The following is a 27379-nucleotide window of genomic DNA, read 5'->3' as shown; positions in this document are numbered from 1 at the left end:
TACAACACACCCCGTCCTACACCTACCTACCAATACACGCCGCCGCAGCTCTTCTGCTTGGGTCGGACGCATTTCTCGAATCGGTGATGGGCGCAATGCCAGTCGGGTTGGAGTTTTGGTCGCGGGCATGTCGAATCTGATAAAGCCTTCTTTTGGTCCTTCGGCGACATTGCTACGGGGAAGGTTAGCCATGCGTCTGAAGGTTTTGCTCAACGCGTACACAGTCTGGGTCTCGAATAAATATCTAGATTGATATTTCGGTTGCATGGGCTTGGCGCCGCCATTTGCGCTGTCGACGGGTAAAGAAGAGACAGACAGTAGAAGCGGTCGAAAGTCTGCATCGGCATCTTGAGTCGTTATAAGCAAGTTGTCTTCTTAGACTACCTTTCCCGGTGGATGGTTCACCATGCAAGCAGGAAGTTCCTTGAAGAGATTCAACTATCATGCAAATCATAGGATCTGGAAGTAGCTCCTGAGACCCCCCATTCGCCAATTGGCATGCATGAGCGGACCGTTTTCCGCCTTACATAGTACATGAAAGCACGAGGAGTTCCTCCCGTACCGCAGCGTCATGGAACCATGTCAGACGGCCGCGGCGCCGCGCGAGACATGCAACAGTCCAATGGGCATTTTTCTCAGTCCCACGTCGACGATGATGCTGGTCGAATGGGATCATGAACCGGATTGAGAATGGGCTGAAGACTGCGCAATATGGCATGGGATCCAGCTCAAGATACGTTTCACTTGCACTCAACAAAAGCAGTCGACGCTGACTGGAATTTCACCGTTCACCGTTTGATGTAGCACGTGCCGTTCGACGGGCTCTTGGCACGAGACAAGACAGACCGTCTATTCTCGAAGAATGGAAAGCTGCCTGGGGACATACATGCAGGATGGGAATGTTACGAGTTGTGATCAACCCCGGATTTCTACCCGCAGCTTGCTTGTGCCACACGTGTATCGTGGTGCACTGGTGAGGTCGCTCTTCTTCAAGAGACGCGGGCGGGCAGAACGCACTGCTCTGAACCCCCCTCCACCTCGCGTCGCGGACTGCACAACCCCGACAACGGCACGAGGGCACCAAGACAAAGATGAGAGCGCACACTTGCACTTGCAGCAGCTCTTGCGGGAGAGTCATTGAGGTTGAAGCCCGAGGTGATGTCCCCGTCTCTGACACTGTGGCGTTGAGGCGCGCCTCCGGGCGAGGTTGGTGGAGGCCATAATGGCTTCACTGATTGGGGTTAGCATCGTCCTCACCGCTACTCTTGTGGCCTCTTTACAGCGACCCTCTTGGGGTTTCGTTGGAGACTGACATAGAGAGGGGAGAGGGTGAGGGGGAGGAGGAGGGGGAAAAAAAAAAAAAAAAAAAGACCAATGGTGATAATGATGGCATGCCCCATCCTGGACCAGGCCTGGACCCCGGCCCACCAGGCCATCGTCGCTTGCTTCTCCGCCCGCTGCGAGCCAATAGCCCTATGCCCAAACGAGCCGGCTTGCTGACCCCCCTCTGGAGCCACGACGCTGCGCTGGCAGGGCTACCTTGCAGCGTTTTCCCGCCGCCGCTGCTGAACGTTGAGTTTTTGTGTGCAGCTTTCACGTGGAGGCGAATGGCACGATGCGAAGAGCGGAGGGGCGTGTGCGGGCACCATCGCCGCGCCCCTCCTGGTCGCTTTCCTCCACCTACCCCCCGTTTCGCATCTTTCTCCAGTTCTCCTCCATCTCGCGCAGTGTCTCTTCTGATTACTGCTGTTGCTCTCTTTCTCAAGACGATGTACGGATACATGCTCTTGTCGACCTGGATTCTCGACCACCTCCTACATCGCTCAGCCGTTCGGTCAGTCCTCTCTCTGTCTCTCTATCCCCTCCAGAAAGTAATCCTGGCAAATCGCGCAACCGCACACCCATGACAAGATCAGGATCTCGACTCTGGTCGGCGATGGGGGGGGGGGGTCGGGTTACCTCTACCTTTAGACCGGCGTGGGGCGCGCACCATGTTGCTCTCTTTCAGTGGTGTTGTGTGTGTGCTGTTCCAGCCACGGCATTTACCCTAGGCTCGAGTCTCGTCTTGACTCTCACTGTCTTTGGCGGGTGGTTTGGGCGTTTTTTTTTTTGTTTTTTTTCAGCCTGTCCTGCTGTCTGTTTTTCTTCTAGCTCTGATGTGGTATCGCGCCCACCGGGCCACCGGCTTTCGGTCGGTCGCTACGAACCGCCGTTCCTGCTCGGCTGAGACATTCTCAACGACGAAAGACAACCCGGTCTTTGAAAGACGTAAGCCGACGAGCTTCTCCCGGAGAACAATCCCCCATTGTCCATTGTATTTCTCCTTGTCTTGGAAGAGATAATGGAGACCCGCTCTTCCCGCTCAACGTCGCCCGCTGGACTGACCAGCGACTCTCGTGCCAATACGTGTTCAATGCTTGGTGTTTTTCTTCTTCTCCTTCTCTTCAAGCCTCCCTCTGTTGCGGTCAAGTCGGTCAGCAGCACATCTTTTTGATACGAGCTTTTGGCGACGGCTAATTCTTCGAGATCCATTGGACACGGCAACTCCAGAGGCGGTGGGGGGCGCTGACGCCCCCTCCAATGACGGACTTCTAGCTAGCACGCTGTACTGCGTACATACACACACCATTATTGCATCGTACCTTGCCTTGAGCTACGTGGAGCATCCAACTACCTATCCCGCCTTACCTGGGTTCGGTTCATGTTGTTCTGGGCTGGGTGGATTGGGGCTGCTGCTTGCTGCTAATGCTGCTGCTACACTAATGCTGGCTGGCCCCTCCCACCCCCAAGAGCGGTGCCCCCCGTCTTCCCTTCCGTCGTGTGCATGAGCAGCAACATACGTCGGGATAGCTGCGTCCTGTACAGGAGGAGCAAGGTAGCCTCGCATGTGTGTTATGTTTGGAAGATCTGATGAGAATCTACCTGTCCTACATTAGCCCACACAGCCAAACTTCCACCCGCATCCAACACGCGTGCGCGTGTGTATGTGTGTGTGTTGTGAGTACACTACGTCTGTACTGCGCGCCCCCCCGCGCCCACCGCGGCGCTTTTTTCTACCACCTACCGTACCCAGTAGTAATACCCTTGTCTGCTTTCCCTGCAATGCTGGCTGGCGCTGCAAACAAACCGCACATCGCAGGCCTGCCTGCCTGCTTGAGGGTGATCATCATACGGATACACGGAGAAAACAGCCTGCATGTTGTGTGTGTACACCACAGGGCTCTAGAGAATTCGAGCAGGAGGCACAAATGCTAATCTGTGATGTTGCTTTTTTTCTTTTCATCAAATTCGCAGCCGAGAGGCAAAAGAGCCAAGACACGCGATGCCGTTGGGCTTATGTGCCCTTGGTCTCGACTGTGTACCGTGGAGTAAGTAAGTAGGGTGTTATGCCGTCCGCGGGAGCATCGCGCTCCCCGGAGCACACCATATCTCAACACACACACGCGCGCGAGCGCGCGCGCATCTTCCGGTCAGCCCCTCCCTCCCTTCCCTTCCCACCTCGATCAAGCAAGCAGCCGGCGCCGCTGCGTTGTCAACTCGTGTAGAGGTGTCTAGGTGTGTGGTGCGTGTGAGTGCGTGTAGTTAGCATCCTGGGTGGTGTATGGTAAAATCATGTTAGCAGAGAAAGACGAGAGGAAAAAGCAAAGGGCCTGGCCCAGGCCGGGCCCAGCATCGCCAAGGCGCCCCCAACGTGAGATTTCCCTCTCGGCTGCCGCTGCACGAGAAAGAAGGCGGGCGGGCGATGATGGGCGGAACATCTCGCCTGTTGAGCCTGCGTTACATTCGCAACCCTTTCCCACTTATTTCCCCCCTCACCTTCCCATTTCCTGCCCCCAACTTTTCCCGGCCTGCTACCTCTCTGGCTGGCTGGCTCTGGCTCTGGCTTTTGCTGGGCTTGCCCGCCTGGCCTGTCTCCGCAGTAGGTTGTCTGCCAGCTAGCCCTTGCGCCTGTACGCAGTAGTCTGTGTCTGTGGGCAAGAGATGCGCCGTCGCCGCCGCCGCGCCTCCTCGGGAAGTAATATGTCAGATGTACTGTACCCAACGCTAGACCTGGAGCAGGGGAGGTGGTGAGGGGAGGGGGTTCAATGTCGAATATTGGCTGTCAAAGTACAGCATACCTCGCATGCAGAAATGCGCAGTATGACAAAATAGTGCGTATCCCGCTGAGGGGGCACGGGGGTTGGGGGGATAGGAAGAGCTGAACGTGAGGCAGCGGCGAATGGTGGTATCGCCAAAATACAGCTCCGCCACCGATACGTCGATGCTCATTAAGCACTGGGAGCCAGACGTATGTACTGCCTACATCAGTACCTTTTGCCGCCGTCGTCTCTGCCACCGATCATCCTTCCCACACCGGGGAAGTTCGAGGCAAATTGAAGGAAACGGGCGAGCCAACTGATGCTGCTGATCCTCAGCAGTTGGGAAGTACAACAGGACGGGCCCAATCGTTCGCCGTCAAGACCACAGGATGCAAGCAAGTATGATTCGCATATGTGCCAGTCGCGCGGCAGTAGTACTACAGCGATTAGCATGTAAGGCAATGCAGCGGCCCTGGCCTTGGGAGCTGGCTGCTGCGGCTGCTGCTGCTGCTGTACGTTGCAAGACTTCCCGCCAAATGCCGCCGCCCATTGTTAGATTGTCTCGTCTTTGTGCGCCGAGTTTGCACATTGTTATTTTGACTTTCTTTGGCTTCGATTCTTTGTCATTTGTTCATCTCTGTCTGTAACCAAAGGGACGGCTGCACTGTGCCCTTTTCGTCTTCGGCTTGAAGCTAAGCAAAAATCTTTGCTAACCTCGGCGCACTTTGACTTCTGACAGCCGCCCTCCTCTACTTTTTCTAACGCACAGTCGTCGCCGGTACGTAGACGGCGCATTCCAGTGCGTCTTTTATTCTCTCTTCCTTCCCCTCTCTGGCCCAGGAGGGGGGTGAGGTATCTTTTTTCTCGCTGTCTTTTTGGATTTATCCCGAACTTAGCTCCCGAGGCGAGACAACCTTTTTGTCTGGGACACGACCGGTGTGAGACAGCAGGGTGGAATGATAATAGTTATGACAACAATATTGAATGATGTCGGAATTGGGCCTGGCCGGCCTTTTTTCGAGATATCCACCTGTGTGTGCATCCCCCGCTCTCGCTCGTCGTCGTAGTCTTCGCGTCCGGAGCCCGCTGGTGGCCATGACCCAGGTCTATCCGCGAAGTGGATGCCATTTGGAAATAACAACCCGCTCCTTCCTTACCAGGCCTGGCAGCTGTCCCCGGGAAGAGAGATAGGGTCGATGGCCTGCATGCGCGTACGGACGGGTATGCATGCTGCTCGTACATGGGGTGGCGGCGGCGAGATCACGGATCACAGAGTTGCCCCGGGGGGAGACCTGCTTGCTTGCTCACGGACACCGTAGAGCTTGAGGAAACAGAGCAGGTATCGAGAAATGGCTCCTGCGCACCTGGACCGCAGTAAGCAGGCGCATGCTGGGCAGATCATGTAACTGTCAGGGACGGGGTCAAGCGAAAGTGACGTGGAATTTCGGGCACGAGCTGGAGTTCCCTTGCCGCCGCTTGCGGGTGGCACTGCCTTGTCAGCGCCTTCAAGTTGATACTGGATGAATCGTCGAGTCGGGGTAGAACTTGCTCGCTTGAAACGGTTCGCCCCCCTCTCGTTGACCCTTGCGGCGGTCTTTGGCGTCCCTGATTGATCTCACATGAGAGAGAACGGGAGCTGCGCGAGGGAGCTTGGGGCTCGGCGGAGGGTGATTGACTTTTTCCTGTCTCGCCAAAGTCCTCCCTGCCCTTCAGAACCCTGGAACCTTGCGGTTTTGTGAGATGACTTTGTCTTGTCTCGACTTTATCCCGACTTGACGAGGTTCTGGGCCGTTGGATGAAGTCGTTTTCGGGGACGGGATTACGTAGTTGAGCAAGCGGTGCAGTGCAGTAGCAGCCAGCACGCGCAGTGCAGCGTTGAAGAATGCACGGCGCCTAGTTGCTGTGCAGCAAAAGCGCGCAGAATATGCAAGCCTCGGTGCGTTTTGTCGATTTCAGCTTTCTTTTTCCCCGGGAGTTTGGTCGCTTGTCATTTCTCACAGTCTGCAATGAATGGCATGTTAGGTCGTTTGATGTATGTAGGCGTCGCAGGGCATGGCACATGCCGCCGTCGAGGTTGCTGTCAGGGGCAGCAGGGCAGCATCCTTTACCTCCCACGCCCTGTCCCAGCGAATGTAGCCGCGAAACACTGCGGCAGGAGGAGGGGAGAGAGAAGTCTCGGAAGGCAGGTACAAAGTAGTGGGCAGCGGTGCGGCGGGCAGCGGGCATCGTGCATGAACTCCTGGTACGGCATGATAAGAACCTAAGGGTGTGTTATACATGTGACGGAGCACCGGTGTTTCTGTCGAATGTCCAAGGGTCGCCCCAGGGGAACAGCAGTCTTGATGCAGGAGAAGAAGAGGGAAGAAAGGAAAAAAAGGTTCGCAGGCAAGGAAGGCTGCATCTGGTGGTGCAGTTGGCGTGCATGCGTGTGTGCGTAAGTTGGTCCGGGAAGAGGCGAAGATGGCAGACATGGGAGTCCCCGAGTTGGTGCAGCAGTGAGCGAGCCGACGATGTGGCAGACCAGGTCCGGGGCGGAGGAAACGACCCTTTTCGTTTGGTGTTTCCCGGCGGTCGCCGCGCGGCAGAGGTTTGGGGATCTAAGTCAATTGTTGGGCCGGAGCTAGGTGTACCTGAGATGAGAGAGCTTGGATGCTACAAGCTTTGCGTCTGGCACCTCTGTGGACGGCGGACGGGCGAATGGGTGTGGGAACAGGCGAAGCTTCGGTGATTCTCTGAAGCAGGGGAATCCGGCTGTGTAAGCTTTTTCTTTAAGGTGCAAGCTTCGGCCGATGGGGTTGGAGAGGGCGTGATATGCATGACTGGCGTCGTCTGTGGGGGATGCGCTGCCAGAGCGGGCGACATTGGAGACCGATTGGGTGGCTTTGTTTTTTTTGCCGCAGCGAGGACACCCCCAACTCGTCCAGGTTCGATGTGCGAATGCAGTTTACGGGTGGATGCGACGATCAAAGGGACGGAACTCTGTTTCCTTTTTTTTGGTTTCGGCGATATCATACGCCATTGTACTCGGTACTCAGTATTGTGGTGGTGGTGGTGGTAGAAGATAGGAATAGCCTTCTGTTGGGGGTATTGTTGGGTTGTGGAAGCAACATCTGAGGCCCAAGTCCGGTATTCCTCCGGACAAAAAGACAAACATCTTGACCTTGGCGCGCTCTCTCTCTCTCTCTCTCTCTCTCTCTCTTTCGGGGTGTCTTCGCATTCGCACCTCGCTGCGTCTCGACCTGACGTCCGTCTTCACACTGACAGTTCCGGTTCCGGTTCCGTGGGCTCGTGTGTGCGCGGGTGGGCATGTGCGTCGGTCGATTGGTTGAGTGTGGGCTCGTGGGAAGAAACAATGATTGTTTAGGGAGAGGGGCGTGTCGGTCCGGTGTTTACATTAGGCTGATGATGGTGTATCCGTACCTGCAGGAGTCTCCGAGGTTGAAGCTGAGGTGAGAGGTGAAAGGTCCCCTATGGTCGAAGCGTTTCGGTCATGCTTTTGGCTTCCAGCTTGCGGAAGGTTCCAAGGGACTTTGACGTGCACATGCGCGCATACGTACGGCGTACTGCAGATAGCTGTGAAGAGTATGCAGGGCAGCGCAGCCGGAGATGCCTCACGTTGTTGGAATTGGGAGCTTGGGTAGGTAGGTGCGTCGTACACTGACTTGAAGGAAGACACCCGGGCCTGGTGAGAGGCACTACCATGCAGCACCAAGTTACAAATAACTTCCCAGGTTGTGGAGAGAAACACACCGTCAGGTCGTGTCTCTCACCGGGACTGGGACTGCCTTCGTTCGTTGCGCTGCACCTGAACCGGGCGCTTCCCTTCTCTTCCCTTCCCTTCCCTTGAAGGAGGAGGAAGGAACACACAAAACAGGGTCACGTGCCCCGCGCCTTCTTCGCGCCTGGATTGGCCCTGATGGTCCTGCGCTTTGTGCCTCCCGTGTTGCGGCTACGCGTCCCTCGCGTTTGGGAGGCTGTCTTTGTTTGGTGGGAAATAGAGGATACACTAAAAAAAAATCCAAAGTAATCGTCATTTCGACCAGTCGTTTCCCATTCCGACCCATGGACTTGGACAACGTCGTAGTCGCAGTGTTGACGTGCATGAACTTCTTATTCCCTACCTAATATCAACTGCCCGTCGTCCAACCCGACCCTTTGTGCATCAAGGCAGAAGGAAAAAACGAAAAAGCAAAGAGGCGTTCCTCCTGCTACATACAACACGATGCCGCCGCCAGAAAAGACTCCCCTGCCGCCGGCCGCGAAGCCGCGCTTCAGCAACAACTTCGATCCGTACAATTCCAGCGCTACCGGCCATCAACGCCCGGAGACGGCACCCGGCGCGACTCTCGGGTGGCGGGACAGCCGAGCCCGCAAACTCGCCGGGCAGTTCGCTGCGGGCCACTCCGGTGGCGTCCGTATGAGAGATACCTACGGCGCCGGGAGCGAAGACTACGATGAGCAGCTCAAGATGGTTGTGCCCAAGAACGTCAGGGCACGGGCAACGACAAGCGTTGCCGATATGCTCGCGAGGCCGGGGCTGATGAGGAGCGGCTCGTCCATCTCTGACGCTGGATCCGCTACTTCGACGGCATCAGCCGTGAGAGGAGATTCAACAAATGAGGAAGCCATTATGGAGGCCCGCAGGAGGGAGGACGAAGAAAAGGAGGAGAAGGCAGCTGTTGGACGTGGCTTGTTCGAGGGCGTAACTGTCTATGTCAACGGCAGCACGCATCCCATTATCTCGGATCACAAGCTCAAGCGCGTGCTGGTCGAGAATGGCGCCCGCATGTCGATACACCTCGGCCGGAGGCAGGTTACGCACGTCATCGTGGGCAGGCCGGCGGGAGTCGGGGCTGGAACCGGTGGTGGCCTCGCAAGTGGCAAGCTGGAGAAGGAGATTCGCAAGGTGGGCGGCTGTGGAGTGAAGTATGTTGGAGTCGAGTGGTATGTTCTACTGGTCATCTCTTCTTCATACCTGCAAACATGCACTGACAGCTTCGGAAAGGGTGCTCGAGAGTCTAAAGGCAGGAACTCGGTTATCGGAAGCACGGTTTGCACCGCTGAAGATTGCAAGAGAGGGGCAGAAGAGCGTCTACGGCATGTTTGGAAAGTCGCCCTCGACAGGTCCTTCCGCTGGTTCGGCTAGTCGATGACCGATCACTGTTGCGATTGCATTTGAGGCGCATGAAGTTGGATGACGGTTTCTACATGGGTTTGAAGGCTACTTTGCATACGCACATGGCATTTTGGGGGACTGGAGACATCATGATACCAAGCATAAGATGGGCAGGCAAACTCTTTCTAGCATACGAAGCGTTCTTTAGCATCTTCTATCCCTTGCAGATTCGACATTCTCACTGTTCCAGGCCCATCCAGGGGCCTCTCAGGCTGGTTCGTGCAGCATCACTATCCCTTGCCGGCTGTGCCCATCGAGAACAAAGGGAAAACTACACCGCAAGGATTCCCGTCCGATTCTCTGCGCAACACAACACCGCGGAGATCTTGCCCGGCCCGGAAAACATGCTCCTCTTCACAGCATCAGTGTGGTGACACAAAGGCTCGACGACCCGTAGACCCAAACATGGTACGACGGGACGACTCGATACGGGCGGGCGGGCGAGCATCAGGTCGGTCATTTTTTTCTCCTGTCGCGGCACCGGATGCAAGCCGTTTCGTTGTCGGGGAAAGGGAAAATGGGGAGCGTGCTTGCGGACTGGCCTTGGTTACACCGCCAGGGATCCTAGGAGAGGGGACCCAGGGGAGGAGACACGGACTACGAGGCCATGGTCCAAGTGAAGGACTGGGTGTTTTCTTTGCGGTCTGTATCACGCAGCTGCGGGCGCGTGGTACTCGTAGCGGACGGGTTCTGATGTCGCACCGTCCGTATTTTCTTCTCAAGTGACATCCGCTGGACGAGGACACGGGATCTTGGGGTGGGTTCAGCACCTCGTAACGTTATTTCGAAGTTGGGAATGGGAGGAAATGACTGGATGCGTGTCGAGGGCTCGTGGGGGGCGAGCGAGGGCTTTGTCAAACATGTCGAACGAAGAGAGCAGATTTAAGGGTGAGCCGTCTCGGCATGGCGGTGGGTTGTGTGGTTTTGCGCGACAGCCGTTGCGTAAAATCCTCTTGTGATTCCCTGGGCTGGACACTCCCGTTAGGAAAAAGTTGGGACACAGGATTCGATATGTAATCATGTCCTCCTGGTCTGATGCTGGCATGCGGTGCCAGCTCAGCAGTGCCGTCATGTTGGGAAGTCGCACAGCATGGCCGGGACGTGTTAGCCGCGCTGCCGCAAGCGCAGGATTATGTGATATTATAGATAGTTACGTGTGTGCTGTTTATCAATCGGTGGCAGTTCGATACTCTTGTACCTGGACATGTGGTCTCTCTCTGCCTATGGTGTGGTGATATGAAGTTGAACTTGTAACATAGAGTTCTGTCGCTGTGGCGCTTTAGAACGACGTACGAAGCCCCTGCTTGTCACTTAGATGGGAATTCGTTGGGGAATCCAGGAAAAGCATCAAAAGATTTGCGGGATGATCTTCTCAGGTAGGCGTTTGATAGTTCATGATTTCTTCCGTACGTGCATCAAAGCTGATGGACGCGAAGTAGACAAGTAGTCAGAGCTTGACAATGGACAGAATAAATGGCGAGTCCAAATACATCAGCTACCATTAGTTTGAAGAGTCATAAATATCCGCAGTCTTGCCTACACCCTGTCCGGGTTGACTTACAAACCCTGCATGGCCAATCAGTTCACATTTGTCCCTCAAGTCATCGCGCAATTCGTACCCGCAACCAAGACCAAGATCTAATACTCTGTATTGTTCAAAGAACGCTCGCTCTGTTAAGAAGTCCAAGTTACAGCTTCGCCCTCGCCTCTGTGCTCTTGTGACCATCCCCGTTGATCTCCCAGTACTCCCTGACTTTGGCCCTCGCAACCTCGACCGCGCCGGCATCCTCAACAGTGCTTGGCACCTGCACCTCCTTGTCAAACTCGCCGTGGACCGCGTTATCCAATAGCTCCCTCAGGACACGACGCAAAGTCTTACCGCTGCGTGTCTTTGGAATCATGCCCTTCCCCTGGATGAGCCCGCCCAGTGTCGCGATGGCGCCGACCTGCGACCGCACCAGCGCCTGAATCTCGTCGGCGAGCTTGCCGTCGGGCACTGCCGAGGTCGGATGATCGGGCGTCGAGAGCGTGATGAAGGCGAAGGGGAGCTGGCCTTTAAGGGCGTCTGGGATACCGACCACGCAGGCCTCGGCTACGAGGGGGTGGGATGTGATGGCTTGTTCGAGGCCGCCTGGCGTATGTTGTACACTCATCAGTCTTTCTGTTCACGTTTGAACGTGAGGGGGAGTGAAACTTACCGCTGGACAGACGATGGGCGCTGACATTTAGCACATCGTCGTTCCGGGACATGACGTTGACGTAGCCCTCGGCGTCAATATAGCCCGCATCTCCTGTATCCAACCACTTCCCATCAAAGCGCTTTAGGTATCCTTTGTAAAATCGCTCCTCGTCCTGCCAGAGCGTTCTGAACGCTGTTGGCGCGAGTGGCAGGCCGAGGACGATGTTCCCCATTGTGCCCCTGGGCACCTCGTCGCCGGCATCGTCCACGATCCGCACGTCGAAGCCCGGCATCGCTTTTCCAGCACTTCCGGGCTTGATCTTGGGCGGAGGATGGTCCCGGACGTCCGTCTTCCTGTCTTTCCCCGCGTGCGGCACGAGAGCTCTCCCCGTGATCGGGGAGCCTGCCTCGGTAGACCACCAGTTGTCAACGACGTGGGCGTCGATTGCTCCGTATCGCTCGAGAAGCTCCTGGTACATTGTGATGATTGCCGGCTCGGACCGCTCCCCGGCGAGGAAGAGACCCTTGAGGGTCCGGAGACCTCCGCGCTCGCCCACTTGCCTGAGGAATTTGTTCTCGGGGTCGTCGCGCTTGATGGCGCGCAACGCTGTCGGGGCCGTGAACATGGTGTTCACCTTGTACTCCTCTACTATTCTCCAGAAGGCCGACGCGTCTGGCGTCCCAACCGGCTTGCCCTCGTAAAGCACCGTTGCCGCGCCGGTGAAGAGAGGGGCATAGGCGATGTAGCTGTGCCCAACGACCTGTGTCACCAAGCGTTAACAATGATAACAACAAGTTGTTGTGAGAATGTGTGGTCTCACCCATCCGATATCAGAAGCCGTAAATGACACACACCCGGGACCGTGGATGTTGAAGAGATAGCTGATCGACAGATGGAGGCCCACGGCGTGACCGGCAGCGTCTCTCAGCACCCCCTTTGGCGACCCCGTCGTCCCGGACGTGTGGATGATGTATATCGGATCCGTCGACTTGACCGGCACGCACTCTGCCCTGATACCCCTCGCACGACAGCTCTTCACGATGCTCTGCCAGTTTCGTTCGCCGTCGTTTCTGTTGATAGGATGCCATCGGATTTGCTCACGCTGCCAGACGATGACTTTATCGGGTTTGTGGGAGGAAATGGCACATGCCTCCTCCACGAGAGGCTTATAACTCATCGGCGGCTTGTTGCCATCGATGCCGCACGATGCTGTGAGAATAGCCACGGGCTGCGAGGCCTCTATGCGCTGAGCGAGCGCGTTGGGCGCGAAGCCGCCAAAGACGACGGCGTGGATCGCACCGAGGCGGCTGACGGCGAGGATGCCGATGAGGGCGGCAGAAATCATGGGCACTGGGAACCCGTGTCAGCTTCTCTTACAGATTTAAAAAAACTTCCGGGTGGCTCCCGGTGAAAGGCTGGTCTTACTGTACACCAAAACCACGTCGCCCTTCTTGACGCCCTCTTCCCTCAGAGCCCCGGCGAACACCTCAACCTCATCCAGGAGTTGCTTGTATGTGAGCGTTTGCTTTGTTCCGGTGACCGGGCTGTCGTAGAAGATGGCCGGTGCATCGCCCTTGCCGTCGTGGACGTGTCTATCGACACAGTTGAAGCAGGTCGAGATCTCGCCGTCTGGGAACCACTCCCACGAGTCGTGAGTGACGCCGCTCTTGAGCGTCTTCTTGGTAACCTTTAGCGTTGATGTGGGTTTCTTGTGCCAATGCAGATGTTCCGCCTGGTGAGACCAGAAACCCTCAGGATCCTCGAGTGAGTGCCGCAGGACCTCATCCTGGGGGTGAAAGTTGTCATCCATATTTGAAGCGGTGAAACTTGTGTAGTTGATTGAGAAAACCAAGGCATGGAATAAAGCATTTGCACATTCACAACGGCATAGGCTTCACACACAATCTATAAAGTGTCTGATCACAGCGCATGAAGCAGGGAGCACGACGTTGGCCTCGGCTCTCTGAGGCGTCCCGGACAGCTGGAGGTTTGGGAAAGGGTTGAGACGGATGTATCACGGAGAAAAGAGACGTGAACCATGGTCGATTGCTGACGTGCTCTCTCTACGGTAAATGCGCTGGCGCTGAGAGGCAGCTTCCCCGCATTCCGTTGCCCCGGGGTAGATGAGCGCCGCCCATCGTTGCCGACCACACCGACGTCTCCAACCGAACTTGGCGGCTTCCTTCGGCCGGGGAACCCCACGGGGTTACATGCGCGTCGATCACAACTAACTATTGCGCTGTGAAAATATGATTGAACAGTGATTTGAGGATATGCATGAGTTGCATGCTTTTTGGCAGATTGGCGACGTTGGAATTTGGAGCCGCTGAGAATGACTATCATTATGTTCACGGTTCTAAGAGCAATTCCTGTTGTAGTAGTGGTTGGTCTTTGACAAGAACAGTTGCGACGAACATTTCGGAAACATGGAAGTCAGAAGGCAACTTGGAGTTAGTTGTACGGACCAGGCCGAGTTTCCACGGTTTCCTGACGGCAGCGTGCTCCGTCCTTCAAAGACGAGAAATCGCCGACTTTACCCCATAAACCGATGAGATCTCCGCGAAAGGACCCCACTGGCTCCCCGCGAGACCCATCCTTCCCGTAGATTCTCCTCGGCTCACCGAGCTATTGTCATTGAACTGAATGCAGCAGACAGGTCCTCCAACACTTTCGATGGCTTGGCCACCTAATACCGTCACGCAAGACACAACTTGCTTCTTTGCTGACGTCGGGTCCAGGCGACCTCGTCAGAGAGTAAACCAGGAGGCTGAGTCCACCATGAGGCCGAGACAAGAACAGAAGAAAAGAAGCCGCCTGATGGCAGAGGCAAGGGAGCAAGTAAGGGCATCTTAGGCAACGTTGGGCTTTAACGGTGGCAGCGTTTCGAGTCAGGTCATGTCCAGAATGCTCCATTCCCTCATGGTCCCCGAAGAACGCACGCGAACGAACGGGAGCAATTGGAGCCATAGCCAGATGAAACAGAGAAGAATACACACAATCACGCTCAAATGCAACCAATACCAATTTGACAAACCTACCCAGCTCTTCTGAGCAATTATTCCACTTTTCGTTCACAACCCCCCGCGGACTAAAGCAAACCGCGTATTGTTTCATGCACCTCTTTTCGTGAATCCAAATTAATGAAGATCGGCGTGACGAGGCCCGGACAAGTTGCTAATCTCGCTTTGCTGCGGGGTGTTGCTGGCCTTGTGGGAACGGGCATGGGGTGTCAGGAAACGAGTGATGGGGGTTGAAAAAAAAAAGGCCTCGTTCTCCAAGGGCCCCCAAGGGAGGCGGATTAGAGAATTGACATTTGCCCAAGATTCAGGAGAGGTGCTTCCAGCACTTGTTTCGCGGGAAATGAAATCTCAGTGTCTCGTCTCGGGTTCTCTTCTGCAATCGCGCCTCTTGATCTGACCGCATTGTTCTGGCGCTCCAGCTGTCTGGCTTGTCAAGTTCCAGGTTGTTGCTGGCCCAGGATCTGAGGATATCCATCCACTTGCTAAGTGCTCTCTCCACTGCGAAATGCAGCAGGTTCCACACCTCCATCTTCCGACGTCCCGTCCAATCCGACCTCCCCAACCCACCGCCCAGCGCTGCAAAATACAGGTACGGCACAGTGGCGGCGGCGCCTTGGTGGTCCCGACGTCCCCTGAAAAGAAAACCGCCCGATAGGGATGGACGAGATTGAGCAGACCAAACAACCTTATCCAAGGGGGAGGGACTGACTGACTGCACTGCAACGACACGAGGCGGTCAATCACTCCAGGGGAGGGAGGCCAGGCGGCAGCTGCAGCTTTCAGGCCGTTCAGCTCTCGGCCTCAACGCGCCTCATCAGCTTCGCCGTCTCCTTGTAGCCTGCTCGCCTCCGTCCTCGTGCAGTTTAGCTGCGTGCTGCTGCTGCGGCGTCGGATGAGAAGGGAAAAAAGGAATGAGAACGCCCGCTGCTCACCTTCGAGAAGCGCCAAGATGGAACCAGCCCCATTTGCAACCTTCTCCTCCTTCTTTCCGTTCAGAGTTCGCAGACGTACCTGAGGAGGGTTTGCGCTCAGGCCAGAGCGTCTTCCCTTGCGTTGTGTGGTATTTTTGTGTCTCGACGGTCCGACGATGGGCGCTGGTCCGTCCACGCGTGTTGAGATCCGACCCGGCACGGCACGCACGTTGTGTGGCGTCGGCGCCTCAAACCGCCATTCCATTCCGCGCCGCTTCGATGTCTCTGCACGGCTTCGAGAAAAAGGGGAGGAAAACCTTGGATCTAAATCGAGAAACAGTGTTTCTTAGAGTCAATCGGGCGAGGCGCTTTTGTTTTGGTCTTTGCGGGATCACTAAACTCCCAAAAGTTCGAGTCAGATCTTTTTGTCCGGTGAGTCGCTGCGAGTGTCTTTCGTCTTTGCTGTGGAATGAGGGCCACAATTGCGCTTTGAATGTTATGTCCGCGGAGTCAGTTCTCGATCGTCGACGACGACGCACAGCTTGACGTCACCTCGTAATTGCTAGCTTCACGAAGAGTCAGATCAACTCCACATGATCCAAGTATAGAAATTCCGCAATCTGATTGTGGCATTCTGGAATGCTGTCAACTTGGGAAGGGTCGTTGGCAATCGTGAGACGACCGTGGTTCACCTGCAGGGAGGACAGAAATTGTACGTGGCGGACCAAAACTGGTCTCTCAGCAATGTTCTATTGGGCGTACTCAGAGACACTGTGAGAATTGACAAGAGACCATAAAACATCCACCCATTTTCTGTTGAAGAGAACTCGGGGGTTTTCCATGCTCGCCGTCTCAATACAAGGTATCGACATGATCAAAAAAATTGTACACGAATGGAGATAGTCATGTTGGCGGAGGGCTGGCGAACATGGTGGGGAAGCGCTTCGAGAGAAGAATATAGTAGATTTAGACTTTGTCAACAGACAATCTGCTGCGAAGAGGAAGACAGTGGACAACAGATGACCTATCGTGAATCGCATTATATTCCCATTAAGCCTCCCGAAAAAAAAGCCTTTTTGGTGGTATAGACCGCACACATTTGGTGATAATCCTCAGTGGGCGCGTTGATTTGTGTGGAAAACGGGGCCTCCTCAAATAACCCGAGACAAAACCGTTTGTGTTGGTGGTAAGCAAGTACAAGAAGTTGGCAGTATTGACAGGACTGCTACGACCAAGCCTGGCCAGAGAAAAAAGTAGTCTTTCCAAGCGCGCAAGTCGTAGCTGCCGTGATAAATGTACCGGGTATTTTCCGTGGTCGCGTAGAGTGACGTTCCTTCTCGCTTCTCTTTTGACTCCCCAAAGTTCTCTCTATTCCCGAAACTCCTCTCCCTTTCGTCCCTTAGAAAACAAACACAACCATCCAAGCTGATGGAAGGTTCACAACCGCTCTCCAGTCATTAGATGTCATAGGCTCCCACGAATTAGGATATTATCGTACTTGCGTAGGGGGAGACGTGGATGGCGAGGCGTGACCGTGGTTGATTTAGAGGACGAAGGCAGCGAGACCGAGGACACCGGCCAGACCGGCACCGGAGAGGGCAGCGGCCTTGCCAGCACCGGCGGTAGGGACGGAGACGGGCTTGGTGGGGGTGATGGCGCCGGTGGCAGGGGCGGTCTTGGAGACGGCGGGGGTGGCGATGGGGATGGTGGCGTTCTTGGTGGGAGCGGTGCAGGTCTCGCACTTGACGATGGAGGAGGTGATGACCGGCTTGGTGACAGTGCAGGGGCAGTCAGTGATGGTCAGGGTGGTGGCCTGTGTAGGTATGTTAGCTGGATGTTGTTGCGCATGTTGAAGATGAGGCTGAGTGAGGCCCTGGGAGAGATCGCAGAGATTCGCGGTGATCGGCGCTGAGCGTGTTCTTGCTGGTCATCCCCGCGTCTCTCAGGAAACTCCCGTTGAAGCCCGACCCAGCCTCCAGATTCGTTAACGTACCGAGGTGACGGTGTAGGTCTTGTCACCGTGGGTGATGACAGTGGCAGCCGGGCAGTAGGTGGTGTAGGCAGAGACGACCTCGGTGACGTAGGTGATGTTCTTGTTGGCCATGGCGCCGGCGGCGAAGGCAAGGACAGCAGCGGAGAACTTCATTTTGACGGTTTGGGGGGAGGGTTGGTTGGAATTAAAACTCGAAGAGTTGTAGTTGCGGAGTGGTTGAGGATTAGGGCGTTGGTTAACGAATGAAAGCGACTAAAAAGTCTGGGTCGGTATTGGTAAGTGAGTGTGGGTGAGGAGGGAAAAAGAACAGCAGTCGGGATGGTCTGGAGGAAATGGACTTATATACAGATATGGACGCAACACAACATGGGGACTGGGACTGGGTTGGGGGTGGTGGTGGACTACCTTAGTCCTTAGTGTGAAGTGTGGATGAACCGCTGCCAGCACCAGGCGTGTACACTATTCGTAGGCGTGTGCTACCTCGCCTTGCAGCAGGGTAATGGATGGTTCGCCGTACGAATAGTTCAGCGGTGCCTCTGCCCGGCCATGACGGGAGTGGAGCATCTCACTTTGGATCTCCTGCTTCTGGAGATGAGAAGAGGAGCGAGCTGGACCGGGAGGTGCGAGGAGGGCACACGCCGTCTGGCCCCTGGTCCCCTGCTAAGATAGGCTTGCCAGGGGGCCCGGTTTTCCTGTTGTCTTTTCCCTTGGGCTGACCAGCTTATTTCATTTTGGACAAATCAGAAGCGAGCAATCTGAGCGAGCTTCTGGGACTGGGGAGTGAACACGAAAGGAAGGCTGTACAGTGGTGGTTGTGGGTGAAGGTGGACGACGGTTGAGAAAGGGGGTGGACCTCGTTCCTCTGCTGTCTCTCTCGTGGTGTTTCTTGGTTTGTGGCTTTGGCAACGGGGAATTTGGCTTGACTGGCTTGGGACGACAAGACTAGACTCATTGGCGCCCCTTGGCTTTACCGAGCGGAAAACGGGAGTGGAAGTGATTTGGGTGGTGTGGTTGCGCAGACAAGAGAAGTCGGCTAAACATGGGAGGCCGGCCTAGAAGAGCGGTACGTACCCCAATTTTGGGTGGGTACGGGACAGATCAGGGGTGCACAAGTGGGTGTAGGATATGCATTGAAAGGGGAGAGACCTTGTGGAGAGGGGGAAGACAGAGTGAGAGAGAGTCGAAGACTGGAAATCATTTGCCCATTCACTCCACCTGGTCATGACTGACCACTTAAGAGTCGGAATGAGTGAGATAGCACGACAGCAAAAACCATGCAGTAGAATGGGCAGACAGTGCAGGAAGGTGCCTCAAGCGCTTGCTTTGCCCGATGGTTCGTTGTCTTCATTTGCAACTTGACATTCGCAACAAGACAACTCAGAAACACACCTGGATACTTGAAATCAGTTCGTTTCCAGTCCAGCCCAGCCGGTGAGCCACTGAACCAACCCGAATCTGCAAGGAGGTCGGTCGAGCGAGATGAGTCGATTCAAAACCGCTCGAGGAAGCAGAGAGGGCAAGGTAAGCTTGGTTAATTTCGGTGGGGTCGATCATCAACCAGCACCAAGACTGCCAATAGTCGTACGCAATGCCAATGCTTGTCCTCACATGCTGGGCTTCGTTGTCACTGTCCAACTGTTCCTGGGCGGACGTGCCTGTTTGACGGCGGGGATGGTTTGCTTGACGTGCAGCCGTGATCCGAGATTCCAGACCGCTCCTGTCGACCGTCCTAAGTATTCGTATCTTTTATTTGACTGCAGAATGCGCTGCAGTCTCCCTTGTCGTGCTATTCGTGGCTCACGATGCCTGGACGCGCCCGACACACTGATGGTTGGTATTGCCATCCACCAGTCTGTGATTCCAGCTGCATTTCTGACCTGGTGCATGCTGCAGCCGCTGCTGACGGCTGACTGTGACTGCGTCATTAACGGCAACCAAGTGCGCGAATCAGGTACCAGACATTGCACTAATGCAGGTACCGTCTGTCGCTGCCGTCGATAAACATTCCAGTGCTTCAGGCGAGATCGGCTGGGCCAGCTGTGCACACTTTCGGAGCCGCGGGCCTGGCTAAATCGACCAAAAATAACAAGACCGAGACCAGGCGCAGCCACCATGAGTCTCCGGAAGCTAGACATCGCGTGGCGGCTGGAAAACGGCCTTATCGAAAGCCACGGCTGGCCGAACCCGACCTCATGTGGAAAAGACATGAGACTGCCGCGAACCCTAGCGATACCGGTAGGCAGGCTCGCATGCTTGTTGGCCACGGCATGGCGACAATGGCCAGCCATAGGCGCCATGAGCTTTGTGCGTTTGCATGGCGTGAAACCGTTGATGAGACTATTGTCCTGAACAATGCTGTGTCCAGGTTCGCAGGTAGGGCTGCCGTCTTGGTGGTGTTCTCTAGGTACGGATAGAAATGCATGGTCAAGGAGGTAGGTTAGCGGAGACGGCGAGTCGGGTTCACCGGGTACCTGACTGTTAGCACTCACCCGACCTCACCTGCCATCCAGCCGGAAAAATATGCCGCAGTCGAGTCAGGGGCCCCAACCCGACCTGTCCTTCACCCTGGACTTGCTGGTACCTTAGTATCCGTAGGGCCAGTGCCTTCTGTCTTCTCAATTTCCCGATATCCCACAGTGATCCAGCATTCCCTATCAAGCACTCATGCCCGTTGTACCTAGCCAGTGCCATTGGCTAGGCAGGTAGAGAGGCGTCATCCTCCTCGCTAAAATTGATACCTTCTCTGGCGTTTCCGACCGTCATATCTGCATGCCTCAGAAGGATCTGGCAGTCTGTTGACAATGACTTCCATTGTCATTGACCCAAGACAACCACGGCAAGCCCAGAACTTCCATGGAAGGGACCAAGCACCGGGTGGAATCCCGGACGAGTCCGAATTCAGACGAAAGCCCCGTGATTAGGCCCTGTTTCGTCTGACCACCCAGCGCTTAGACCAAAACATTGGACGAACTGCAAACCTGCATTGCAAAGAATTGAGAAAACATTGGACGGCTGTCATCACGTCTCCCCCTCGGGCAATAGGGAAGCCGCGGGCAGCTCGTCCCCCGCAAGACGACCAGGGCCTCCCGCATGAGGGCCTTTTACCGCGCATGTCAGAGTCTCATCAGCACAGGGGGCCAGCCCAACGGTCCCCCGGATCCCCAGGACCCTTTCCTTGCCATCGAAGATGAGTTGAAGCAAGCCAGCCGGGCCCTGACTGTCACTGTTCTGGTTTCGACAGCCAACAGTATTGATTGTCCTTGCTTTTGGCGGGGACAAAGGCGGAGACCAAAATACAGTTATCGCTCGGAGGAAATCAAGATGATCAGCCGTATTCGTCAGAGCCGATATCAAGATCCAGTGGCACGTTGCAGAGATGAAAACCGCGGGCACCGATTCACGGACCCCAAATACGGCCAGCGACACCATCGAAGTTGAGGCAGTGCGCATATTGCAGATAATTCGGGCTGGACGGGAACCCGATTGAGGCACACTCAACGGTGATGGCGGCTTCTCTGCGGGCTTGGCCATCCTCCTCGTATCATGCCACGCGCTTTTTCTGTAGGTGCCGTGACCTGGAAAGCTTTTTCCAGGATCCCATCCGTTGACGACATCTTTTCAAAGGCATCCTGCAGCGTCTTCGTAGCCAAGGACCGGGCGAATGGCGAGAAATGGCACACCAAGGCGCCGACCATTGGTGATGGTTCTGCTGGGTTGGACCAGGCTGGGCGGCCCAGATGGAAGCGATCCCGGTTGTCCGCCTCTGTTGTATCTCGAGAGCCACCGAGGGCTTAGGAACGGCTGCTCCGCGCCTGGCCGTCGGCATGGCTTGGCCTGGACATGAAGCTGTCGACAAGTTTTAGCGAAAAGCCTGCAAAGCATAACTGGCGAGAACCCAGAGAACACGCAAGCACCGACGCCGGCCCAGCTTCCCGCCGCGGGTCGTTCGCCCCCGGTGGCCAGGCGGCCTGCAGATGGTGCCCGGTGGTGATGGTGGTGGTCTGTGCCGCAAATATGGGCTGGCCTTCCACATCATCTAATTTCCACAATACACAGACCTTGGACGACTCAGATGAACTATTGACCGATCCTCATCATTCCACCCCTCCTCCTTCTTCCTGCTCCTACTCCTACTCATCCCCTTCTTTCCACGCTGTCAGCTCACATGTGGTACGTGGCACAGGAAGCGGATGGCATCGTACCTGCAGCATCTTCTTCCTGCTTTTGGGCTTCAAGGAAGGCAATGGTCCGAGATAACCTCGTCGACCAGGCATAAAGGCGCCCCAAGTCCATGTCGCGTCATCATTTTTCTCCTTGTGGATGTTTTGGCGCCTTCAATTCAATATTCCCGGCCTTCGTTTTTCTCTCGATTCACCTCGTATCCTTCCGATTGGTCCCACTGGTTGTCACATTTCCGAGAAGATGCTGCACTCTCCGGCCTGCCGAAATTGACAGCTGCCATTCCCAAGGATCATTATCCTGTCACCATCTTTTGATAGGCTCAGAGTTCCTCTTCTTTCAGCCCAAGTTACAGATTCTCCGCTTAGCACAGGATTTCTGGGGTAGAGTCGACAGTCTTTCGGCTGCCTGAGCCGGCCGCACATCACATCCGTGCCAAACCCCAGGTGAATCATGTCAGTTCTCTTGTGTGGGCTAGTCGCTCTACTGTTCTCATCACATCGCCTTCTGGGAGTGCGGTGGTTATTTTCAACTGCGAGTATACGATTACCCGGCCGACAAACATCAGGACTCTATGGGAAGTATGAGTTGGTCTGTCGGTTGATGAAATCCAAGTGGAAATCTAAGGACAACGCTAGCCACTCATCACGGCCGCCTGAGAAAACATCTTCATTGCGAGACCATCGTTGAGAATGTTTTCAAGTTGATCGTTTAGCAGGCAAACGCGGTCTTTTCCTGGTGGGTGCAGTCTGACAAAATCACTCTTCGAACCAAGTCCGCCACCCACCACAGGCCGGCCAGTCTCAAGGAGAAAAAAGCGTTGCCTAACGAACTTACCGCGTAGCAGCTGGGAATGGGTCCACTCGTCTGCTTGAGCCAACGTTTCGGCCTGGCCCTGAAAGTTCTGAAGGCTCTCTAGGCTCATCTGCTTCGTAGAGAAATCCTCATGAGCCACTGTCTGAACCAGTGCTACAGCTTGTCCTCGTGCCTCGCACGTCGAAAATCCATCTTCGTTGGCTTCGAACCAGCGGTGCTATTCAGCTACAACGATGTCTCCTCCGCAATTATAGAAGAAGGAACACTGACAACTACACAAGGATTCATTTCAGCCATGATCCTGAGCAGAAAGTAGTTGCCGTCAACGCGACCGCGAATGCGATGCAGCCTGTTCCCAATCAAAGACCCACCGATCGAAAAGCATCCCCAATATCTGCAAATTCTCCTAATAAACTACGATTGGCGAGATGAGCATCAATGACCAACCAGAAGGCCAGCCAGCACGACCGTTGCGAGAACGAATCTACCTAAGACCAGTTCCTACCCCGGTAACTTGTCGGATGTGCATGTGTGGGTGCTTGCGATATCGAACCCTGGCTGAGCACCTCAGATAGGGCTGGATGGCGATCAACAACGGTTGTTTTAGGTCGGAGGGTCCGCCCGCCTGCGGGCGGGGACGGGACGGGAATGTCGGTCTTGATCGCCGCGCGAGCTCCACGACCACATTTGGCGGCGCTCCGACTGTGTGTATTAGTAAGTGGAACAGGACGGAACCGCGGAACGTCATTCAGCACTCGGGGTGAGGGGCACCGGAATTCGGCGTCACTCCAGCTCCATCGATAGACAGCCCCAAAGAGCGGGAAATTCATAAAACACTGCTTTTCTGAACGCGTCATTTCTCTATCAGTTCCTTGGGGTATTCCGTTGTACGAGTGAATTGACGTGAAAATGGCTTCAAAAATGAGAGCTGTCGGTAAGCGGTCCTGCGGCCATAGTCCCACTTCGCCGGCTCACAGTTTCACAGACATCAAGGACGGCAAGGGTCCGAAGGAGAACCTTTTCATCAACGCCGACACCCCGAAGCCGGCACCGGGCAATGGCGAGGCTCTCGTGAAGATCAAGGCTTTCGGCATCAACCGCATGGACCAGATCCAACGCATGGGCAACTACCCGCTCCCGCCCCAGGCGCCCAAGACCCTCGGCGTCGAGTTCAGCGGCACGATCGAGTCCTTTGGAGATGGTGAGCACGGCAGTTTCAAGACTGGCGACGAGGTGTTCGGCCTTGCGTACGGCGGCGCATATGCCGAGTACATTGCCGTCAACAGCAAGATGCTGCTGCACAAGCCTGATTTCCTCTCCTGGGAGCAGGCCGCCGGTATCCCGGAGGTGAGTTTGAAGGAGCACAACTGCCGAAGAACCCCACTTCTTTTCTACCCCCTTTCAACGGCATCACAACGGCGCGGTTTTTTCTCCTTCACTAACACTACGGTAGACCTGGATAACGGCGACACAAGCCCTCATTCTCGTTGGTGAGTTCTCAAAGGGCAAGTCTGTTCTCTGGCACGCCGGTGCCTCTGGCGTGTCCATCGCTGGCATCCAGCTCTCCAAGGACGCGGGTGCCTCCGCCGTCTATGCAACGGCCGGCTCGAAAGAGAAGTGCGACTTCGTCGTCAAGGACATTGGCGCCACTGCAGCTTTCAACTACAAGCAGGAGGACTGGGCCGAGAAGATCAAGGAAGCGACCAGCGGCAAGGGCGTGGACCTCATCGTTGACTTTGTCGGCGGCACCTACTTCCAAAAGAACCTCGACGTCGCGGCGCGGGACGCGCACATCGTGCTGCTAGGCCTGCTCGGCGGTCCGCAGATCGAGAACGCTAACATCGGGCCTTTGCTGTACAAGCGCATCAGGATCGAGGGCAGCACCTTGCGCAGCCGGGACGTCGAGTACCAGGGCAAGCTGAGGGACCGGTTGGAAGAGTACATTCCGCATTTCAAGACGGGCGCGCTGCAGGTCGTCATCGACACCGTGCTTCCCTGGGAGGAGATCCAGCAGGCCCATGCGTTGCTGGAGGCGAACAAGAATTCGGGGAAGATTATCTGTACCATCTCTTAAGTGCCGAAGAAGCCACTGAGCCTCCGTAGAGTGTCAAACAGACGCCAAGCTTGTCACATCTTCTCGAGCTGATGCATCGTCGGTGATAGTTGGATCCTCCCCCCGCCATTCGCGAGGGGCGGACCCGGTTGGATAACGACCGAGGCCCTTTGGCCAGCTCTGGCGGCCGCTGTCACCCATCAGCTTGGCTGGCGTCGCCACCCAACGGTACGAAGCTGAACGAGACGGTCTTCTCAGCGGTTTCCGAGTTCCCCTGGGCGACCACCAATGTGAACAAAGGCATTCGTCATTCGATTTCGCCTCGTGTGGCTGCCCCAGGTCATCTCGCAGAACCGCAGACGAGTAGGTTGACACTGACAGCACCTTGCCTCTTCGAGGAATGTCCACCTTCCACCTCGGTGTCTTATCACCGGTAAAACCCATCCCCGGGACGCTCGAGCATTCTGTGGTCTGGATGGCAGAGAATCCCCTCCTTTAGAGTTTTTGAGGCTTGACGCTTGCGGCGCTGGCGAGCTTCTCGCTTAGCTTGCTGCTTTCCCCAATTCTGTGGCATTCGCATCGTAATAGCACCCCGAAAACCTCGCGCCTTTCGTGGATCTTCGTCTGGCCCTGTCTGGTCCAAGTCTCAGCGTGTTCTGACTGGTTGCGGGGTGCATATGGCGGGATGTGAGACATTCCAAGACGTGGCGAGGCCCCCCCTATTTTCTTTCTCTGGGAAGGTCCTCTAGTCCTTTGGGAATTCCCCGTTGAATGGTCCGTCCAGTCCCTGGATTGCGACGTGCTTGGCCTTCGAGCCGGACTGGCAACGGATAAAGGTACGGTCGACGCCGCTAACGACCTATCGAGCCCTAGGCCCTGGCGCTATAGGACCATTCGCGCCCATCTTTGTGTCGGTACCGTCGCCCGCGCTCGTCATTTGCGGATCCAAAGAAGAGGATGAAGAGGGGAGAGGGAAGTAGCGCCTGGCGGCGTTTTTGTTGTTTTCCCTGTGCTGTTGGTGCAATCGTCTCCGTCATAAACTGAGTAGAAGACAAAAGCTGCACCTGGTCCGTCCTCCCACCGGGTCTGACTCTCTTGTCCTGTCTTTCCCATTGTCTCTGTGTCAGAAAAGTCCCATGATGCTGACTCTGCGGCTTCTCGTCCTCTTGGGAGTGTCGTGCCTGTTGAGGCTCACGGTCGCCCAGTCCCTGGCTGATGCTCCACCATGCGCCGTTAGTATTCTCACCTCATCTCATGTTTGCTTTTGGACGTATCTGGAAGTGAAGGCAGAAACTCTGCTTTGACCGCGGTGCACTGATCTGATGCTAACATACTGCCGACCTCCAGCTCAAATGCTTTGGCCAGGCGCTGGCCCAACCACAGTTCGCCAACAAGACACAGGCCCAGCTGTGTGTTGATGAAGGCTTCAACACCGCTGTCAGCGGGTGTGTACAGCCAGCATGCACCGTCATAGAGTCTCTGTGTAAGTAAAGTGGATGGTGGCTTATTGTTGCGAAGAGTTCACGAGGGATGGCTAACACTGTCGCAGCTTTCCTCAACATCTCGAGGACACTATGCGGCCTGCCCGAGGCAGACCATCGCAACGAGGCGAAGGTGACGAGTCTCGCCATGTTCGGCGTCGCGACCGTCTTCTTCGCATGCCGGCTTGCCGTCAAGGTCCTCCGGTTCTCTTCATGGGGATTCGATGATAGTTTGATGGTCATCGCATATGTATGGAAAATGTATCCTACTTCAGACGACTTTTACTGACATGAACCCCTCTCAGGCCTTCTTGATCCCATTCATAGTATTGATCCAATACAGTAAGTCGACAGAACACAACTCCAATATAGTCAATACTAACTAGTAACTTTAGTGATTCCTCAGGGACTTGGTCTCGACATCTGGGCCCTCAACGAAAACCAAATCACTTCTTTTCTAAGGGTCAGTACCTTATTGGTCACCGAGACCTACTAAGCATCATCCCTAACATTCGACAGCTTCTTCTGGCCGTACAAACTCATTACATTTTCATTCTGGCAATCATCAAAGCCTCCATTCTCTACTTTTTCCTTAGAATCTTCCCGGACAAGTGGTTCAGGAGGGCTGTCTGGGTGACACTGGCCTACGATCTCTTCGTCGGCTTCATCTTTATCGTCCTCAGTTTCGTCCAGAGACAGCCTACATGGCTCATCTGGGAGGGCTGGCGCGACAAGGATCCCCGCGGTGTCGTCCTCGATCTCAACAAACTGGGTCTGGCCCACGGCGGCATGAACATTGCGCTTGACGTGTGGATGCTCGTACTGCCCCTGACACAGCTTTACAAGTTGAACCTCAAACTGAGAAAGAAGCTTGGCATCATGGCCATGTTCTGCGTTGGCATCTTGTGAGTAGCTCTCGCGTTGACAAAGCCAAGGGACAAGGTTGAAAGCTAACATGGGTCCAGTCTCACTGTCGTCAGCATCATTCGTGTCAACAGCTTGGTGTACTTCGCGACGTCATCCAACGCCACTGCTGACGCGCGCGGAACTATCATCTGGTCCTGCATCGAGCTGTGCACTGGAGTAGTCGTCTCCTGCATGCCTAACGCACGACAGCTCTTGCGAGAGGGCACTCGCCAGTTCAGAGATGTCACCACCAACCTGACAGGCAGATCTGGAACAGGCGACTCGTCACGTCGCAGATCTCACAGAGTGCTCCAGGATCGATCACTCGAGTTGCGAGTTGCAGTCAACTCGCCTAGTGCTACGACGGCATTGGCTGACAAGAGCGTATGCAGCAGCGCGACCACGCCAAACACAAGTCATGCTGCCTCAAGTTTTGCAAGCGAGACAGATTTCAAGGTGTAAATATGGCGTCGGGTTTTTGGAAACACTGTGTATCATATGGAATTGAAATATCTGGCGTTTCTGGCTGGGGAATTTGGGGATCGGAAGTCATGTAGTATTGAATACGGAATACCCCTCGAGCTA

The 27379-nt window shown here is 55.4% G+C and overlaps 5 protein-coding genes across 5 annotated transcripts; 3 read left to right on the top strand and 2 right to left on the bottom strand.

The window, feature by feature from the left end:
* Positions 1 to 8301: 8301 nt before the first annotated feature.
* Positions 8302 to 9225, top strand: COL26b_000455 (uncharacterized protein; the record flags this gene model as incomplete). Its single annotated transcript, XM_053173424.1, has 1 exon — positions 8302 to 9225. The coding sequence occupies one exon, from the start codon at positions 8302 to 8304 to the stop codon at positions 9223 to 9225; it is 924 nt and encodes a 307-aa protein (XP_053042472.1).
* A 1718-nt stretch (positions 9226 to 10943) lies between these two features.
* On the bottom strand, positions 10944 to 13245 carry COL26b_000454 (uncharacterized protein; the record flags this gene model as incomplete). Its single annotated transcript, XM_053173423.1, has 4 exons — positions 10944 to 11386; positions 11454 to 12195; positions 12340 to 12785; positions 12861 to 13245. The coding sequence occupies 4 exons, from the start codon at positions 13243 to 13245 to the stop codon at positions 10944 to 10946; spliced, it is 2016 nt and encodes a 671-aa protein (XP_053042471.1).
* Positions 13246 to 16909: 3664 nt separating this feature from the next.
* Positions 16910 to 17512, bottom strand: CCG6 (clock-controlled protein 6; the record flags this gene model as incomplete). Its single annotated transcript, XM_053173422.1, has 2 exons — positions 16910 to 17179; positions 17360 to 17512. 2 exons carry the CDS (start codon positions 17510 to 17512, stop codon positions 16910 to 16912), a joined length of 423 nt encoding a protein of 140 aa, XP_053042470.1.
* A 5763-nt stretch (positions 17513 to 23275) lies between these two features.
* COL26b_000452 (uncharacterized protein) lies at positions 23276 to 24428 on the top strand (the record flags this gene model as incomplete). The annotated part of the gene is made up of 3 exons (XM_053173421.1): positions 23276 to 23288; positions 23340 to 23701; positions 23808 to 24428. The coding sequence occupies 3 exons, from the start codon at positions 23276 to 23278 to the stop codon at positions 24426 to 24428; spliced, it is 996 nt and encodes a 331-aa protein (XP_053042469.1).
* Positions 24429 to 25632: 1204 nt separating this feature from the next.
* On the top strand, positions 25633 to 27256 carry COL26b_000451 (uncharacterized protein; the record flags this gene model as incomplete). Its single annotated transcript, XM_053173420.1, has 6 exons — positions 25633 to 25639; positions 25957 to 26138; positions 26194 to 26230; positions 26284 to 26351; positions 26408 to 26793; positions 26854 to 27256. 6 exons carry the CDS (start codon positions 25633 to 25635, stop codon positions 27254 to 27256), a joined length of 1083 nt encoding a protein of 360 aa, XP_053042468.1.
* Positions 27257 to 27379: the final 123 nt, after the last annotated feature.

This window comes from Colletotrichum chrysophilum (genome assembly GCF_026319265.1).
Source record: "Colletotrichum chrysophilum strain AFK26 chromosome Unknown scaffold_2, whole genome shotgun sequence".
NCBI classification, from domain to species: domain Eukaryota; kingdom Fungi; phylum Ascomycota; class Sordariomycetes; order Glomerellales; family Glomerellaceae; genus Colletotrichum; species Colletotrichum chrysophilum.
Note: the sequence above shows the minus strand (reverse complement) of the source record. Positions and strands in the feature narration are given on the sequence as shown.